The sequence below is a fragment of the Podarcis muralis genome, chromosome 1 (genome assembly GCF_964188315.1).
Source record: "Podarcis muralis chromosome 1, rPodMur119.hap1.1, whole genome shotgun sequence".
Taxonomy (NCBI): domain Eukaryota; kingdom Metazoa; phylum Chordata; class Lepidosauria; order Squamata; family Lacertidae; genus Podarcis; species Podarcis muralis.
Genome location: NC_135655.1, coordinates 136,150,809 through 136,167,554, shown reverse-complemented (window position 1 = coordinate 136,167,554; position 16,746 = coordinate 136,150,809). Strand labels below are relative to the sequence as shown.

Sequence of the window (16,746 nt, the reverse complement as noted above, 5' to 3'; positions counted from 1 at the left end):
GCACCGCGTGGGACAGTGCTAGGCACATAATATCTGCCTTGTTTGCTGCTACATGGGTCTTTGTACCACTGATACTCTGCCATTCACCACTTTATAAGGCGCCCTGTGATACAATTTTGAGAAAAGAACTCTGCCTGCCCACACAATGCAGTAATTTGAGGATAAAGCAAGCTCTGTAGAATTGCCGTCTGTCAGCAAGTGTGTTAGCTCAGTACTGGGCTTAAATCAGATCAGCACTAAATAAGATTGGTAAGAATGTTATACGAGACTCATCCTATTAGCACAGCACAAGTTTGACTCTACAATACATACCTATTTTGCTTTCTACGGTCATTATGGATAGCTAGAGAGCAAACCGGAAGGCAGAGGGATAGAAGAAAACATAGGAAGATGGTGTGCCTTCAAAGCAGTTTTACTGAAAGGGTGACATTTTCATAGAGCTCTCACCCCCATGTCAAAAAAATCTAGTGCCTAAACTTACTCCTAGCCCTCAGGCCCAGCTATTGCAGCACTTCACGACCAAACTAAGAAAGACATTAATTGCATGAATGCAATTAGCATAGACAGCTTAAAAAAATATTAATTGCAGATGGCAGTGGGGGATGGAGAGCAATATTTGGACTGCAGGAGGTGGGAGTGGGAGTTTAACCCTTTCCTTTTTGGTCCATTGTTGAAAACCCTCCCTCCTTCAGGAAGCTACTATTTGCACCAGGAGGGAAAACTCATTTGAGGCCAGTGGAGACAGCATTGTGGGGAAGGGAATTGAGTTGGGACCACTGTGGAGCAGAGCAAGGGAGGAGATCAAATGTTCTCTCCTGATCTTCTACAGGGGCCGCTGAAGCTGCTATATACATTTTTAAAATTTATTGTTTGTCCCCTCTCCCAGTCCAAACAATTATTATCAAAGTCTTCTCTGAAGGCTAGAAGGGCAATTCAGCCTCTGTTTGTGCTCCTCAAAGACTCACACTATGGATGGCCCCAAATCCTACAAGGTTAAAAAAAAAGTCCCCTTCTCTCCTTATAACAGTAGGAGCATGGCACCTTTTTCTTTCTGCATGTGCTGTAATACAGCACACTGTTTTTAAGCCTGTATGCAACTTTCTTTCATATACCGTATTTTCCCCTCTATAACACGCAGATTTTTTCTCCTAAAAAGGAAGGGGAAATGTCTGTGCGTGTTATAGAGCGAATGTGTGGTCCCTGGAGCCAAAAAATCAAGCAAAAGTCAAATCGCGAGTCACGGAGAAGGGAAACCTGAAAAGAGGAAGTGGCTGCTTTCCTGCATTCTGCCTCAGGGTCTTACTGCCCACCCTCCTCTGTTTCCTTGCTGGGTTTGCTCAAACGGAACAAAGAGCAGGGAAAGCCCCTCCCCTCCAGGCAAGCAGAGTGTCGTTCTTTCTAATTCCTCTCTGTGCTCCGGTGCTGCTGGGGGAGAGGGAGAGAGAGGGGGGGGAGAGAGAGGGAGAGAGGGGGGGAGGGAGAGAGAGGGGGGAGGGAGGGAGGGAGGGAGGGAGGGAGAGAGAGAGAGAGAGAGAGAGAGAGAGAGAGAGAGAGAGAGATGGCTGGCTTGGGGGGGAACTTTTGCCTTTCTTTCCTCCCACCCGTTAAATCCCTCTCCAGCATTCTTAGCCAGCTGCTTCTCTGCACACCCCTCTCATGTCCCTTCTTTGTTTTTCCTTCGCTCCCCACTTAAAATGTGGTTACAAAGCATAGATCAACATGGATCCTCAGGATCTTTGCATTGGGTCACCCCAAATTCACCATCAGATCACATAGCATGTCCATGGCTACAGCCTGCCCCCCCAAAATCACGCACCCATTGTTGCCTGGGGCTGCAATGGTGCAAAACGTGGTTAAAAAGCATGGATCCACATGGATCCTCAGGATCTTTGCATTGGGTCACCCCAAATTCACCATCAGATCACATAGCATGTCCATGGCTACAGCCTGCACCAAAAAAATCACGCACCCACTGTTGCCTGGGGCTGCAATGGTGCAAAAACGTGGTTAAAAAGCATGGATCCACATGGATCCTCAGGATCTTTGCATTGGGTCACCCCAAATTCACCATCAGATCACATAGCATGTCCATGGCTACAGCCTGCACCAAAAAAATCACGCACCCACTGTTGCCTGGGGCTGCAATGGTGCAAAAACGTGGTTAAAAAGCATGGAGCCACATGGATCCTCAGGATCTTTGCATTGGGTCACCCCAAATTCACCATCAGATCACATAGCATGTCCATGGCTACAGCCTGCACCAAAAAAAGCACGCACCCACTGTTGCCTGGGGCTGCAATGGTGCAAAAACGTGGTTACAAAGCATGGATCCACAGGGATTCTCAGGATCTTTGCATTGGGTCACCCCAAATTCACCATCAGATCACATGTCTGTGGCCACAGCATGAAGCACAAAAATGATACATCCACTGTTTCATTCAGAATGTTTTTTCCCTTGTTTTCCTCCTCTAAAAACGATGTGCGTGTTATGGTCAGGTGCGTGTTATAGAGCGAAAAATACGGTACTTACAATAAAGGAGCATAGCTACTCTCATGAAAGCCTATCCTGCTTCTCTGATGTGAGCTGGGAATTCAGAGTGAAAAGTGATGAGGCCCAACGTATCGTGAAACAATCCCCTTATGGTTTCAGTCTAATTCTTTCCTGTCCACAGATCCTTTGTTTCCCCTTCGCCATCCCTCCTGTATCGTTATTGCCCATTGGTAGTGTCCTGTCACTCTTAAATGTGCCACGCTTGCCCCCTTGACTCTTACATACACTTCTCTTGTGGCTCCCCCTGAAAGTGCCCACAGAATAAGACGATTTAGCTTTATGGGCCTGCAGTGTTCAGTTATGGGAAATGTTGCCCATCCTGCAAAACATGAACTGAAGGAAATGGTTAACCATTTGGGGATACAGGTTGTCCGACTTTAAAATATGTGATCTCAGAAAGTGTTGAGAACCTACTAGGCCTTTCCTCTTGCTATTGCCTACATCGGCTTTGAGTATAGCAGGTGGTCATTTCTATTCACTCTCAGATGGTGGGAAATTGAGGTCTAACTTCCAGAAACGTTTTGAGTGTTGCCAGTGGCTAACACTACAAGGAAGGCATTTGTCTTTCCTCACAATGAGGGCGCGGGGTTTAAAGGTGCTTTCCCTGCCTCATCCTCAGGTGATAGAGTGCAACCTGCGAGCTTCACGCTCTTTCCCATTTGTGTCCAAATCTCTTGGTCTTGATTTCATTGATGTGGCCACTAAAGTGATGACTGGGGAGCAAGTCCATGAGGACACCCTTCCTGCGCTGCCAAAACCCATGATTCCTTCAGACTACGTGGGCATTAAGGTAAGCCTGAAGCAGTTAAGGCTTCATGTGATATGTTCAGCTCTGATGAGAATGCAATGGGCAAAAGGGGGGGGGGGGTAAAGGTTGGAATTAAAAACTAGAAACATCAAAAGTGGATGACTCTTGCATATTGGCAGCCTTATTGTATGCAGAGGCAGCTGGCATGCTTAACCAAAAGGAGACAGGTGACACTGCTGTATCTAGAAGCGGTTAACCCTGGATTTCATAGTTTTGGACCCTTTCTCTCTGGTTATTCCCACCCCAAAAGAAGCTTTGTTGTATATCTGTGTTTTGCTTTAGTTATTTGCATGGAAGTCACAACCACAGGATTTGTCTATCTAGGAGGCAACAAAATGCTTTTATGTGCCTATGGCATGTATGATTATTAAAATGTCAGAAATAATTAGAAGTATCTCAACAGGCACTTTGGGATTGACAGAACCTTTTAAATATTAAGCACATTATTATTAATTAGTTTTACCTTCTCCTGAAGTGCCCCAGACCAACACCCTGATACTGTCTTCTTTTGAACTTTTGCTCTCCCATTTAAAAAGCTAGCCCAAAACATCTGGCCACAAGCCAAACTTGTCAAAAGCCAAAGAGGGGGAGGCTTCCCTGCGTCTCTCTCACAGCCACAAGACAGGAGGACCCATCACAACCGCTTCTCTGGGTTGGATTGTCTGTCCCCGTCCATCTCTGTTTTCCACCCTGTCACTAAAGAAGGATAACTGGACAAGTTTAGGGGAATGAGGTTGCAAGAAAAATTGTGGGTATTTGTATAAATGTCTTGGTGAATAGAGGAGGATCCCTGGCTGTCCTTGAAGATGACTCATAAACTTCAGTTGGTCCAAAGTGCAGCAGCCAGGTTACTGGCTGCTGTTCACTTCAGAGTCCATATAACTCCTATTTTAAAACAGCCTCATGGCTGCCAGTTCATTTCTGGGCTCCCTTCAAAGTGCTCAGTGTTTAAAGCCCTAAATGACTCAGGCCCCCAATACCTCAAAGGCTGCCTCCTTCCCCACAGACCCCTTTAGGTGCTAAGATCGGCAGAAGGGGTTCCTAGATGCCATAACATGGCACACTTGCTCTCTGCAACTAGAGCAATTTTACCCTTAGGCTTAAATATTTATTACATAACTTACACGAGAAATATTTTCAGATACCATATTTCAGCCTAGGGTTATAGAAGTACATGACATTTAATTTCTTCCCACATTGAACAACCCACATGGTACTAAATGTTTTAAGCATGTACACATAATATGAATAGTCTCCAAGAACAGGTTTCCAAAATTTACAACCTACCAGTATAAATGCAGACCAAGGAAATATGAACTGTAGTCTGCCAGAGTACATGCGTTTCTTCCCCATGTTTTTGCTGGGGTGGCAGAGTGGTCAAGCACCTGGCTGGCCACACTGGAACACCCATGGGCTGCGCTTGGGTTGTTGGGTCACAGCATGTGCAAGCCTTAGAAAAATCATTACTATTTCTGCCGCAAGCGCAATTCTTGAGCACTTAATTCCGTACCTCTCACTGTAACAAGTTGGGCGAGGGCTGATGTCACAATTTTAGTGGCGCATCAATTTACGGTATTCTCTTTCTCTTTTTCTAGGCTCCAATGTTCTCCTGGCCCCGTCTGAGAGATGTTGACCCTATTCTCCGATGTGAAATGGCATCCACCGGGGAGGTACTAATTTTTAGATGTTATCTCATAATGTCAATACAGTGGTACCTCGGTTTAAGAACAGCCCTGTTTACGAACTATTCGGTTTATGAACTCTGCAAACCTGGAAGTAGTGTCCCGGTTTGCGAACTTTACCTCGGTCTAAGAACAGAATCTGAACGGTGGAAGGGCACCGGCAGCGGGAGGCCTCCTTAGGGAAAGCACACTTCGGTTTAAGAATGGCTTCAGTTTAAGAATGGACTTCCGGAACGGATTAAATTCGTAAACCAAGGTACCACTGTACAGTTCTACTTCAAATATGACTTCAGATTGCAGTCTCTCCTTCTAGCTCCTCAGCTGTTGTTCATTTAAGGCAGCTGACTCACTCTACTGGCCAGGATCCCTCTTGAGTCAGCGCTTCCACAATCTGATTCTTACTGGAGAGTAGGTCATTTTTAAAAGACACCTCACTAAAGGTATCTTTATTGTACAGGTGACTCTCAACTTATGTGGGATTACATTCTGGGGAGAGCACATAAAGCCAAAATTGCATATACTGTAGTCAAAACACATTGGGTGCAATGGCAGGTGGGGTTGCCTCCTTTTTAATTTTTGCTTTTTTTTTGTTTGTTTAAAAGGTTTGCGAAGCATGTAAAGCTGAATGCATAAAAGTTTAATGCACATAAGTTGCGAGTTACCTGTACTTAAATTGCTAGGTGTCTTCGGGATAGGGCAGGGGGGACAAGCAATGTAGACCTTGGAAGCCATTTCCCCCCACCCAGTGCAAATACATCTAACCTTTCCTAACCAAACTGATTATCTGCAGAAAATAACTTTTTTTGACCACTGGATGTCCCTCTTCATTTGTGTCTGAGTCCTATCTATTTGCGATGATCATTGCAAAGGCCTGAACTCCCTGTTTGTTTTTCCTCACAGAGAGCTGTCAGGTTCTGGTAAATATTCCAGAGTGATAAAGAGTACATTTTATGAAATACCTAGCCAGCTCCTGACAGACAAATATATACAACCTTCAAAATCCTCATTAATGCAGCGTCACAGAAACAACACTAGACTTCAAAACAGGAATATTTGGTCTTTTTTGGAACTGTGAAGTTACGTCAGGGTAACATACCTGGGGTGATATTTTTATGGTTGCTTTGGTTACCATCATGATGTGTAATGGAGAAAAAGAACTACAGGTAGGACTCTTCGAACCCTGAATGGTTGCAGATATAATACCGTTTCTGGATCGTTTCCATAACTTCACTCTAATTAGCATATCTCAGGAGAGGAAGGAATCCACTGCGTGTTCCTTTATTATGGGTTCGTTTGTTAGGTGCCTTAAGGCTTTTATTCTATAGCACTAAGTATGCATTAGAGGGATGCGGGTGGCGTTGTGGGTTAAACCACAGAGCCTAGGGCTTGCTGATCAGAAGGTTGGCGGTTCGAATCCCCGCGACGGGGTGAGCTCCCGTTGCTCGGTCCCTGCTCCTGCCAACCTGGCAGTTTGAAAGCACGTCAAAGTGCAAGTAGATAAATAGGTACTGCTCTGGTGGGAAGATAAACGGCGTTTCCGTGCGCTGCTCTGGTTTGCCAGAAGCGGCTTAGTCCTGCTGGCCACATGACCCGGAAGCTGTTCGCCGGCTCCCTCGGCCAATAAAGCGAGATGAGCGCCGCAATGCCAGGGTGGGGCACGACTGGGCCTAATGGTCAGGGGCCCCTTTACCTTTAAGTATGCATTGCTTGAGCCATGCATGGCCAGCCTCCTCCTTGGGCAACACTAGTAACCTTTCTGTATACCAGAACTGCAAAGGGTGCAATGCTGGCCAGCGCTAGCAGTCGCTTCCCTCCTGGCTTCCTAGGATGACCAATTTATCAGGTCACCCAGAAGTGGAGATTATAAATTTGACCCATCTAGGGATGCTGCAGTAATCTCAACAGGTTCAGAAACTGACCTGGAAACTGCAGTTTCATTTTCCATTGGGAAAAAGCTGAAAGTGGCTAGATGTGTGCATCCTTTTGCAAGGTAATTCAGAGGGGGAAACATAGCCATGTTGTCCAAGGTAGTCCAAGGTAGTTGGGTGGGGGTGAAGAAGAATCATTATTTACCCAAATGTGTATCCACATATGCCTTGCATTAAAGCAATGGAGTGGCTAGACAGCATCAACATTTGGTTGTCCATCCGATTACACCTTTGGTTCCTATAGGATCTTGGAATTGTGGAGTTGGAAGGGACCCCCAGGGTCTCCTGGTCCAACTCCCTGCAATGCCAGAATCTGAACTAGATCATGGAATCACAAATTCTACTTGAGGCTGTGGTGTGTAAAATTGGAAACTGCACATGGGCGTCTTCAGAGGGGAACAAGATTGCAGATGTGGGTGAAAGGTTATGTGCTTGTATGCATGTGAGCCCACAGACCCATAGGCTCAAGAGGGAGAGTTTCATGTTACCCACACAGTGAAGCCTACCCATGGGTATGAGTAGGAGATGAGACAAGGGGACCTCAAGGTCCCTTCTATCTAGAATCATTCTAGATAGGGCAATTAAATGTACATGCATATTATAGCCAGTAGGCACTGCTGAGGTGTTAAAAATAAGGGAGAGTTGTATTTTAAATGGAAATGAAGGGGCTCCATGTAGACCTTTGTGATCCTAAACATTTGTATGCACAAGCACCTCAAATTAATCTGGGACATATGCAGCCCTATTCTATAACTCAGGAGTAAGTCCTGATGAATGCAATGGATTTACTCACAATAATTACAAAACAAATATGATGAATAGGACCATAAGTGTTCAATTTTGACATATAGTATCTATAGGGTATATGATATATTTCATGCAGAGTATTGCAAATATATTACTGGAATATTGTCGATTCTGCTCATTTCAGAGATTTAAAAAAATATATTATTCTGCTCTTCCAATTGTAGTCCAATCCTTAACTGCAGCAAATTGGCTGAAATAGTCTGATTGTCCTTCTAACTTTCTGAAAGGAGTTGACATCTTGAGAAACAAAAAAAGAACAGTAGTTTAGCCAAGGGGTGAGGATTAGTTTTCTGCATGTTAGATGGAGAGAGAGAATATTTTAGTCATAAATGAGAGATTATTAACTTTTATGACTTTGAAAGATCCATATTCACAATTGCCATAAAACAGACGAGTAGAGAAGGTCTTTCTTACCAGTGAATGGAGGGTCATAACTCTAATGGTAAAACAGCCACTTATTCTCCAAATGCATTTTAAATACACACAGAACTTACTGTCCATGTGACTATGCTGCCACTATATAGCAAAGTATGTGGAATAAATTTTGATTTAAATTTGAATTTCCAACCGCTGATATGATTGCCAGTAAAAGAACCCTAATACTTTTGAGATGATGTTTCCCTTCCCCATGTGCACATCTATCTAGATGTGCTATCTAGAATGATGGGTAGAAGAGAATGCAATTGTTAGGGTTAATTATATTCAGGCTCATAATATTGTTACATCCATGTTGATCTGCCTCTTTGGGGTTTTGCATACCCTACTAGCTGATAGTGAGTGACAGATTAATGGTTTACTAATGGGCCATTAAGCTCATTTTTATCACTTTGAATTGAAGTCCTGTCCAAGGTGGAATTATTTTGCCTTGGTGGAGCCTGGGAGAGAAAGCGAATGTGCATACGAGGGGGAAACTGGCAAGCATGTTTGCAAACATCATTCCTTAGGAGAAGCCTTTGCTCCACTGTTTGTTCCTTTGTTTGAAATCCTGAAGTTAGTATTTCCTGTGTTGCTTCTGCTCTACCCCGTACTACTGTTTCAGCATCTGTATTTGTAAATATTATTATTATTATTATTATTATTATTATTATTATTATTATTATTCATTCCATTTCTGTACTCATATAAACTCAATAAACTCAAAGTGGTTTGAGTTTTAAAAAAATCAAATGAAACAATCCAGAAGAAAGTCAGATGTAAAGCATACCTTCAAAGCAAAATAATTAACAGGAAACTAAAGTATTATCTTAAAGATTTCAAAACAAAGGTTATGAAGGCAGTCAACTTCAGAATGCATACTTAACGAAGCAACATTAACACACATACACACTGTCTCTCTCACTATATATATAAAACATTACAAAAATAAAGCATTACTTAAGAAAAATAGAAATGGCACATTTAAAACAGTGTAATTAAGAAGAGTACAATTATTATCATAAGCTTAGAACTCGTCTGCTGCTGTTGCTGCCAGTCCTGCCAATGGTGGCTCATGGCTGTGGCAGCTGAGGCTTGGTGACCTAAAGCTTGATGATGTGTAACCCCAAATTTTGGATCCTCTCCAAACTAATGCCAAAGTTTTTTTTAAAAAAAATAAATTTTTATTGATTTTCCAAACACATAATAAAAACAAATCATACACAAAACAAAAACATACAAACATATAAACATGTATAATTTCATAGTCTTATTTTCATACACCTTACTTCCCGGACTTCCCCATACCTCCCCTTTTCTGCATCCTTGTTTTACATTTCTTCAGCAACTCCTTCAATTAATTAATTATTTCAATCACTTTCATTAGATTCTTTTTTCTTTAACTTATTAATTTCTGCTGCAATTCTCTATTTCTTAATTCCTTAACATCTTAACACTCCTCAATTTTACAACAATTTTTAAGATATATTTTAAATTTCTTCCAGTCTTCTTCCACTGTCTCTTTCCCCTGGTCACGGATTCTGCCGGTCATCTCTGCCAGTCCCATATAGTCAATCACCTTCGTCTGCCATTCTTCCAGAGTGGGTAGTTCTTGTGTCTTCCAATACTTTGCCAGAAGAATTCTTGCTGCTGTAGTAGCATACATAAAGAATGTCCTATCCTTCCTTGGCACCAATTGGCCGACCATGCCCAGGAGAAAAGCCTCAGGTTTTTTAGAGAAAGTCCACTTAAGGACTTTCTTGATTTCATTATAGATCATTTCCCAAAAGGCTTTGATCTTTGGGCAGGTCCACCAAAGGTGATAAAAAGTACCTTCAGTCTCATTACATTTCCAACATTTATTATTGGGCGAATGGTAAATTTTTGCAAGCTTGACTGGGGTCATGTACCACCTGTAAGTCATTTTCATTATGTTTTCTCTTAAGGCATTACATGCCGTAAACTTAACACCGGTGGTCCATAACTGTTCCCAGTCAGCAAACATAATGTCATGGCCAATATCTTGTGCCCATTTAATCATAGCTGATTTCACCGTTTCATCCTGTGTATTCCATTTCAACAGCAAATTATACATTCTAGACAGATTCTTAGTATTGGGTTCTAACAGTTCCGTTTCTAATTTTGACCTCTCCATCTGGAAGCCTATTTTCCTGTCCTGTTTAAATATCTCATTTATCTGAAGATAATGCAACCAGTCTCGTACTTTGGACTTTAATTTCTCATAACTCTGTAATTTAACTTTTTCACCATCTTGCTCTATAATTTCACAATATTTTGGCCATTTGGACTCCATTTTGAGTTTTTTCACCTCTTTAGCTTCCATTGGTGACAACCACCTGGGAGTTTTACTTTCCAATAAGTCTTTGTACCTCATCCACACATTATATAATGCTTTCCTAACAATATGGTTTTTGAAGCCTTTGTGCACTTTAACTTTATCATACCATATGTATGCATGCCAGCCAAATCTATTATCAAACCCTTCCAGATCCAAAATGTCTGTATTCTCAAGAAGCAGCCAGTGTTTCAGCCAGCAAAAAGCCGCCGATTCATAATAGAGTCTTAAGTCCTGCAGGATAAACCCCCCTCTATCTTTTGCGTCAGTTAAAATCTTAAATTTTATTCTGGGCTTTTTGCCCTGCCAGACAAATTTAGATATGTCTTTCTGCCACTTCTTGAAACAGTCCATTTTATCCAAGATCTGCAACGTCTGGAATAAGAACAACATTCTAGGCAATACATTCATCTTGATAACAGCAATTCGGCCTAACAATGAGAGTCTCAACCTTGACCATATTTCTAGATCTTTCTTTACTTCTGTCCAACATTTATCATAATTGTCCTTAAATAAGTTCACATTCTTGGATGTTAGGTTTACCCCCAGGTACTTCACCTTTTTCGTTATCACTAAACCTGTTTCACTCTGAAACTTCTCTTTTCCCGCCAATGTTAGATTTTTCTCCAACACTTTCGTTTTCTGTTTGTTCAGTTTAAATCCTGCTACTTGACCAAATATCTCAATTAGTTCTAATACTCTTTTAGTACTAGTATCTGGCTGTTGCAAGGTCAATACTAGGTCATCTGCAAATGCCCTTAACTTGTAATGTCTGGCTCCGACCTGGACTCCTTTAACCAACTGGTCCCCTCTGATCATGTTTAACAAAACCTCCAAGACTGATATAAAAAGTAAAGGGGATATTGGGCATCCCTGTCGTGTACCTTTTTCTATAGGTATTTCTTCCGTAACCACATTATTTACAATTAACTTTGCTTTTTGTTTAGAATATATTGCACCTATACCGTTTTCAAAACCTTGGCCTACCCCCATCCCTTGGAGATTCTTCTTCATAAAGCTCCAACAAATATTATCAAAGGCTTTCTCCGCGTCCACAAAAATTAAGACGGCCTTCCTATTAATGTTCACTTCTAACAGTTCCAAAATATCTATAATGTTCCTCACATTATCTGACATATATCTCCCTGGAAGAAAGCCAGTTTGGTCTTTATGAATCTCCCCTACTAACACTCTCTTCAGTCTTTTTGCCAAAATGTCTGCAAAAATTTTGTAATCCACATTAAGTAATGATATAGGGCGGTAGTTTTTGACCTGGTTCTTTTCAGTCTCAGTTTTCGGTATAAGTGAAATAAAAGCTTCTTTCCACGATTCAGGTGCCTTTTTTCCCTCCAAAATTTCGTTGCAAACTTCCTTCAGTGGTTGTACTAGCCATTCCTTCAACGCTTTGTAGTATCTAGCGGTCAGACCATCTGGTCCTGGAGATTTTCCCAGTTGCATATTCTGGATGGCACCCTCTATTTCTTGTCCTGTTATTTCCTCATTCAAAATCATTTTACTTTGCTCTGAAATTTTTGGTAGTCCGTATTTCTTAATAAATTCTTCTATTTCCTGTTCGTTAACTGGCCCTTGTGCATATAATTTCCTGAAGAAACTTTTAAAACAATTACTTATCTCATTTGGTTTGTGGAAAATCTTTCCATCCATTTCTAAACTTGTCACAGTATTCAGTTTTTGCCTCTTTTTTCAGTTGCCATGACAGAAGTTTCCCACATTTATCTGCTGATTCAAATGTCTTTTGTCTCATTTGCTTTATTTTCCATTCTATCTCTTGATTCATCAGTTCCATGTATTGCATCTGGTAATGCTTTATTTCTCTCAAAATCTCATGAGACTTTGGTTTAGACCTCAATTTCTTTTCGCCTTCTTTCATTTTTTCCAAGATTTTTTCTTTCCTCTCATTCTGCTTTTTCCTCTTTATGGAGTTCTGTTGTATTAGGAAACCTCGCATCACGGCCTTGCTTGCGTCCCAAATTATTCTTTTTTCCACTCAAACTAATGCCAAAGTTGTGTCCTTGTTTTGTGCTGTTTATGCCACAAAGCTTGTGTTTTGTGCTGCCCCCCAAACTAAGTAATTGATACTCAGCCTGGGGTTACAAGCTGGCACCCAAAAATCCAACTTTGTCCAATCCCCTTCAAACAGATGCCAAAGTTTTACGTTCATTTTGTGCCACAAACCCCACATTTTGTGCCTCTCCCCAAACTGATACTAATACTGGGGGCCATAGGTGTTGAATAGTGGGTAGACATAGCAGACGACGCAGCAATTTCTCCAAAGCAGCTCTTTATTTGTAAGCTGGAACAGAACTGAACAGCAAAGAGCTCTGCCGGCCTGCTTTTATAGGCAGCCGGCTGTCAGCATTGTAGCAACAACAACCCAGGGTTTCCCGCATAAAGTAACTGATGTGGACCTGAGTGAAAACTATCTACACGATACTCCTGGCGGGCAGGGTGAGGACTTCAATACATAACACCCCTCCCCACCGAGATAAGGCATTAGTTACAATCATAGTGGTTCCATTACATACAGCAATACCCTTATTGGTTTCAGTAAGGCACATAAGCATATTAATTGACCCTATTCACCATACAGCTTTACATGTGCAGTTTGTCCAGTGAACACAGTCTTTTAAATACGGGCTACTGGCCTTGCGGATTTCCTGGGTGGAGAGTTCAGCAGCTTCTGTGGCCACGGCCTCCTCAATGGCTTTCTGCAGCGTGATGTCTGGCCTGGCGAGGAGATGCCGTTGCAGACGGATGTCCCGGACCCCGCAGATGAATCGATCCATCAGGGCATCGTCTAAGTCTCGGAACTCGCAGTGCATTGCAGCCTGTCGGAGGGCAGTGGTGTAGTTGTTAATTGACTCCCCCTCTGCCTGGTTCCGGTGGTAGAACGCATGGCGGGCAGCAATCTTGGACAGCTTTGGCGCGTAGTGGTTACGGAGCTTCTCTTGAATCGTGTCCCACGGCTCTGCCTGGACTGCTAGAGGCGCAATCGATGCTCGGGGCCATCGCAAACACTTCGGGACCACAAAGGCTGAGGAAGAGGCTCCGCTTCTGCTCTACAGACCCTCTTGTCAGCTGATTTGCTTGGAGGTAGCAGTCGAACCGAGCGAGGTAGGAGTCCCATGATTCAGAGGCTGGGGCAAACGGCGGTAGAGGCACAAGTGAAGCCATGGTTCCGATGCCGACATGGAGGCGATGGATGGAACACCGTGCCCTAGCCAGAAGGGTCAGCTCTGAATTGGTTCTGCTCTGTGATGCTCAGTGTTTCAGCTCCGTGATTCAGCTCAGCTCAGAGGGTGGCCGCGTCTGGCTGTGCTCTGATGTCCATTGATCCCATCCTCGTCGCCAGTTAGGTGCCCCCCCTGAACCCAGAATTCTGGGGCTGCCTCAAGCCTTTTCAGCAGCCACAGCTTTTGCAGCTGGAGTCTCGCCTTCTCAGGCCAGGGGGGGAAAGGCCTGCAAGGCAGGGAGCAGGTCTTCCAGGGCTCACAGCCAGAACACCTCATGACAGAGACATTGTGAGGGCCCACATGTCTCTCCTGTAAAGGACTTGAGTCTCCCACTGCTGGGAAGTCCTGAGCAGCACTCGAGGAAGGGAAGCAGGCAGTCGTCTGGATAGAAGTGTTGCCAAACAGAGAAGAAATGCCAAACAAGTTGGAGAAATGCTTACTCATGATGACACCTAGGAGGTCTCTGAGACATTAAAATCTGGCCTTAAAGGGGACTGCTTTACCTTTTGTTGCTCCCTGGTAAGCAGCTGGTGCTTTCATCAGTGCAGGTTTGAAGGGAAAAGCCATACCCCTCGACCTTTGTTTTGTCCAGCAACTATCCTTTCTACATTCACCGCCCTCTGGGACCTGTATGGTCCTAGTTCTTAGCACCAGCCCTGTGCTACCTTAATCTGGCAGACTAATCCTTATCCCATGTGTCAGGGCCGCCTCAGGTCCCAGCTCACAAGAGACCAACGCCAAGTCCACTTTATTTACAAAGGTCTTTATTGAAGTACATTGTTTGTTCCACAGCCGAGGCGCGCAGCCCCACGTCTGTTACGCTTAGACCGCTGAAGTCCCCTCTGAATCAGTCCCGCCTCTACACCAGTTTAAGAGGCTTGTGCTGGTCCACCTCTTCCTGTCCTTCCTTTTCCGCAGGGTCTTTCTGCCCCCCTGGGTTCCTTCCCTCCTGCTTTCCTCTGACGCTGAGTCCCCAGACGCCTGCTCCCCCCTCCTCCGTGCTTTGGGACCAGGCTCCTCCTCCGGACTCTCCGCATTTCCGCACGCCTCCACATTTGAACTTGGCGCGCGTTCGCTACCCCTGACCTTCCTCTTGACAGTTATACTACTCTCTGTACTACTCTCCGCCCCTTCCGGCAGGACGTCTTGCCCCGATCTCCTTCCCCTCTCTGCTTCCTGCTCTGCTCCGCCTGTCACACTGGGAACTCCACCCTCTTCACTCCGTTCCGGCTAGGAAGCCTGCCCCGATCTCCCACTCCCACTCGGGGTTTCCCTGCTGCTCCCCTGCTCCTGACGAGTCCCCCCTGTGTGTGCTGGTCCCGGGGGTAAGGCACCGTGGGTGTAGCAGAGTCCACACGAAGAGGGGCGAGGTCCGATGCAGAGAGCCGGGCGGGGAACAGGAACGCTGGAACAGAAGGCTGAGCAGGTAACAGGAACACCGGATGGACGGGAACAGGAGGCCGAGCAGGGAACAGGAGTACCGGATAGTCAGGAACAGGAGGCCGAGCAGGGATCAGGAACACAGGAAGGTCCGAAGCCAACAATGACGTTGCTCCCGCAACCTGGGGCCGGGCTGACTGGGCTTTTATCCTCTTCTAAGGTCAGGGGCGGTCCCGACCCCCAGGAGCCCCGCCTCCTCTGGCCTTAAGGCGAGCACTCCTCCTGGGGGCAACCAGTTCCCTTCGCCTCTCTGCCCTAAGCCTCTGCAGATCAGGAGAGGCCGAAGGGTTACTGGGCCCTGGAGGAGGCTCACCTGTGGCCACTGAGTCATCAAGCCCCTCTGGGGCCAGAAGGACTTCACCTGGGGCCAGCTCCTGATGCACTGCCACAGGTGCAGGCTCTTCAGCATCTAGGCCTTGCCCCAGTTCAGCCGGCCCTGGAGGCGGGGACTCCTGTGCCGGCTGGGATTCCTCCGGATCGCTCTCAGACTCGGAATCCCAGGCCATCACACCATCCCCCCTCCCAGGCCCCCCCCTCACTTGAGGGTCCGGACCCGGCTTGCTGGGGTACGCCGCATGAAACTCTCGGATGCAGGCAGGCGCATGGACGTTGACTGCTGGTTCCCAGGAACGGTCCTCTGGCCCATACCCCTTCCAGTCAATGAGATACTGCAGCCTTCCCCTGCGGTATCGGGAGTCCAGAATGCGTTCCACCTCGTACTCAGGCTCTCCCTGCACCAAAACTGGCTGCGGTCGGGGACGGTCCGGGTGGAACTCGTCGGGTGGGGCCACCGGACTCAGCAGGGACCTGTGGAATACCGGGTGAACCTTCAGGTTTGCTGGCAACCGGAGACGGAATGCCACAGGCGAGACCTGGTTCACGATCGGGAACGGGCCGGTGAACCGGGCGTCCAGCTTCCGCGAAGGTCGAGAAGGGTGGAGGTGGCGAGTGGAAAGCCATACCAGGTCACCGACGTGAAGTTCCGGCCCCACCTGGCGGTGGCGGTCAGCCTGGACCTTGTACGCCTCCTTGGCCTGGCGCAGCTGCTCCATCAACAGCTGTTGCTGGGACTGGAGCTCCTGAAGCCACTCCGTCACTGCAGGGACCGCAGATGCCGGCAGCACATCCGGAAACAACCGTGGATGAAAGCCATAACTGGCCTGGAACGGGGTCTGCTGGGTGGACGCATTCACCGCGTTGTTATAAGCGAACTCCGCCAATGCTAGGTGGTCGACCCAGTCGTCCTGCTGGTAGCTGCAGTAACACCGGAGGTACTGTTCCAGCACCGCGTTCGCCCGTTCCGTCTGGCCATCAGTCTGTGGGTGGTAAGCAGATGAGAGACAGACCTCTGTTCCGAGGGCCTGGTGCAAAGCACGCCAAAACCGGGACGTGAACTGAACGCCGCGGTCGGACACTACACGCTCAGGTAGGCCATGCAGGCGGAAGACATGCTGAAGGTACAGCTGCGCGGTTTCCTTAGCTGAGGGTACGGATGGGCAGGGGGCA

General features: G+C 45.7%; 1 protein-coding gene across 1 annotated transcript in view; it reads left to right on the top strand.

Moving 5' to 3' along the window:
* CPS1 (carbamoyl-phosphate synthase 1) overlaps positions 1-16,746 on the top strand; it is a 161,802-nt gene that overhangs the window by 129,531 nt on the left and 15,525 nt on the right. The window contains exons 32-33 of the mRNA XM_028704780.2: positions 3,171-3,341; positions 4,955-5,029. Coding sequence (XP_028560613.2) covers positions 3,171-3,341; positions 4,955-5,029 — 246 coding nt within the window. The remainder of the gene's footprint in view (positions 1-3,170; positions 3,342-4,954; positions 5,030-16,746) is intronic.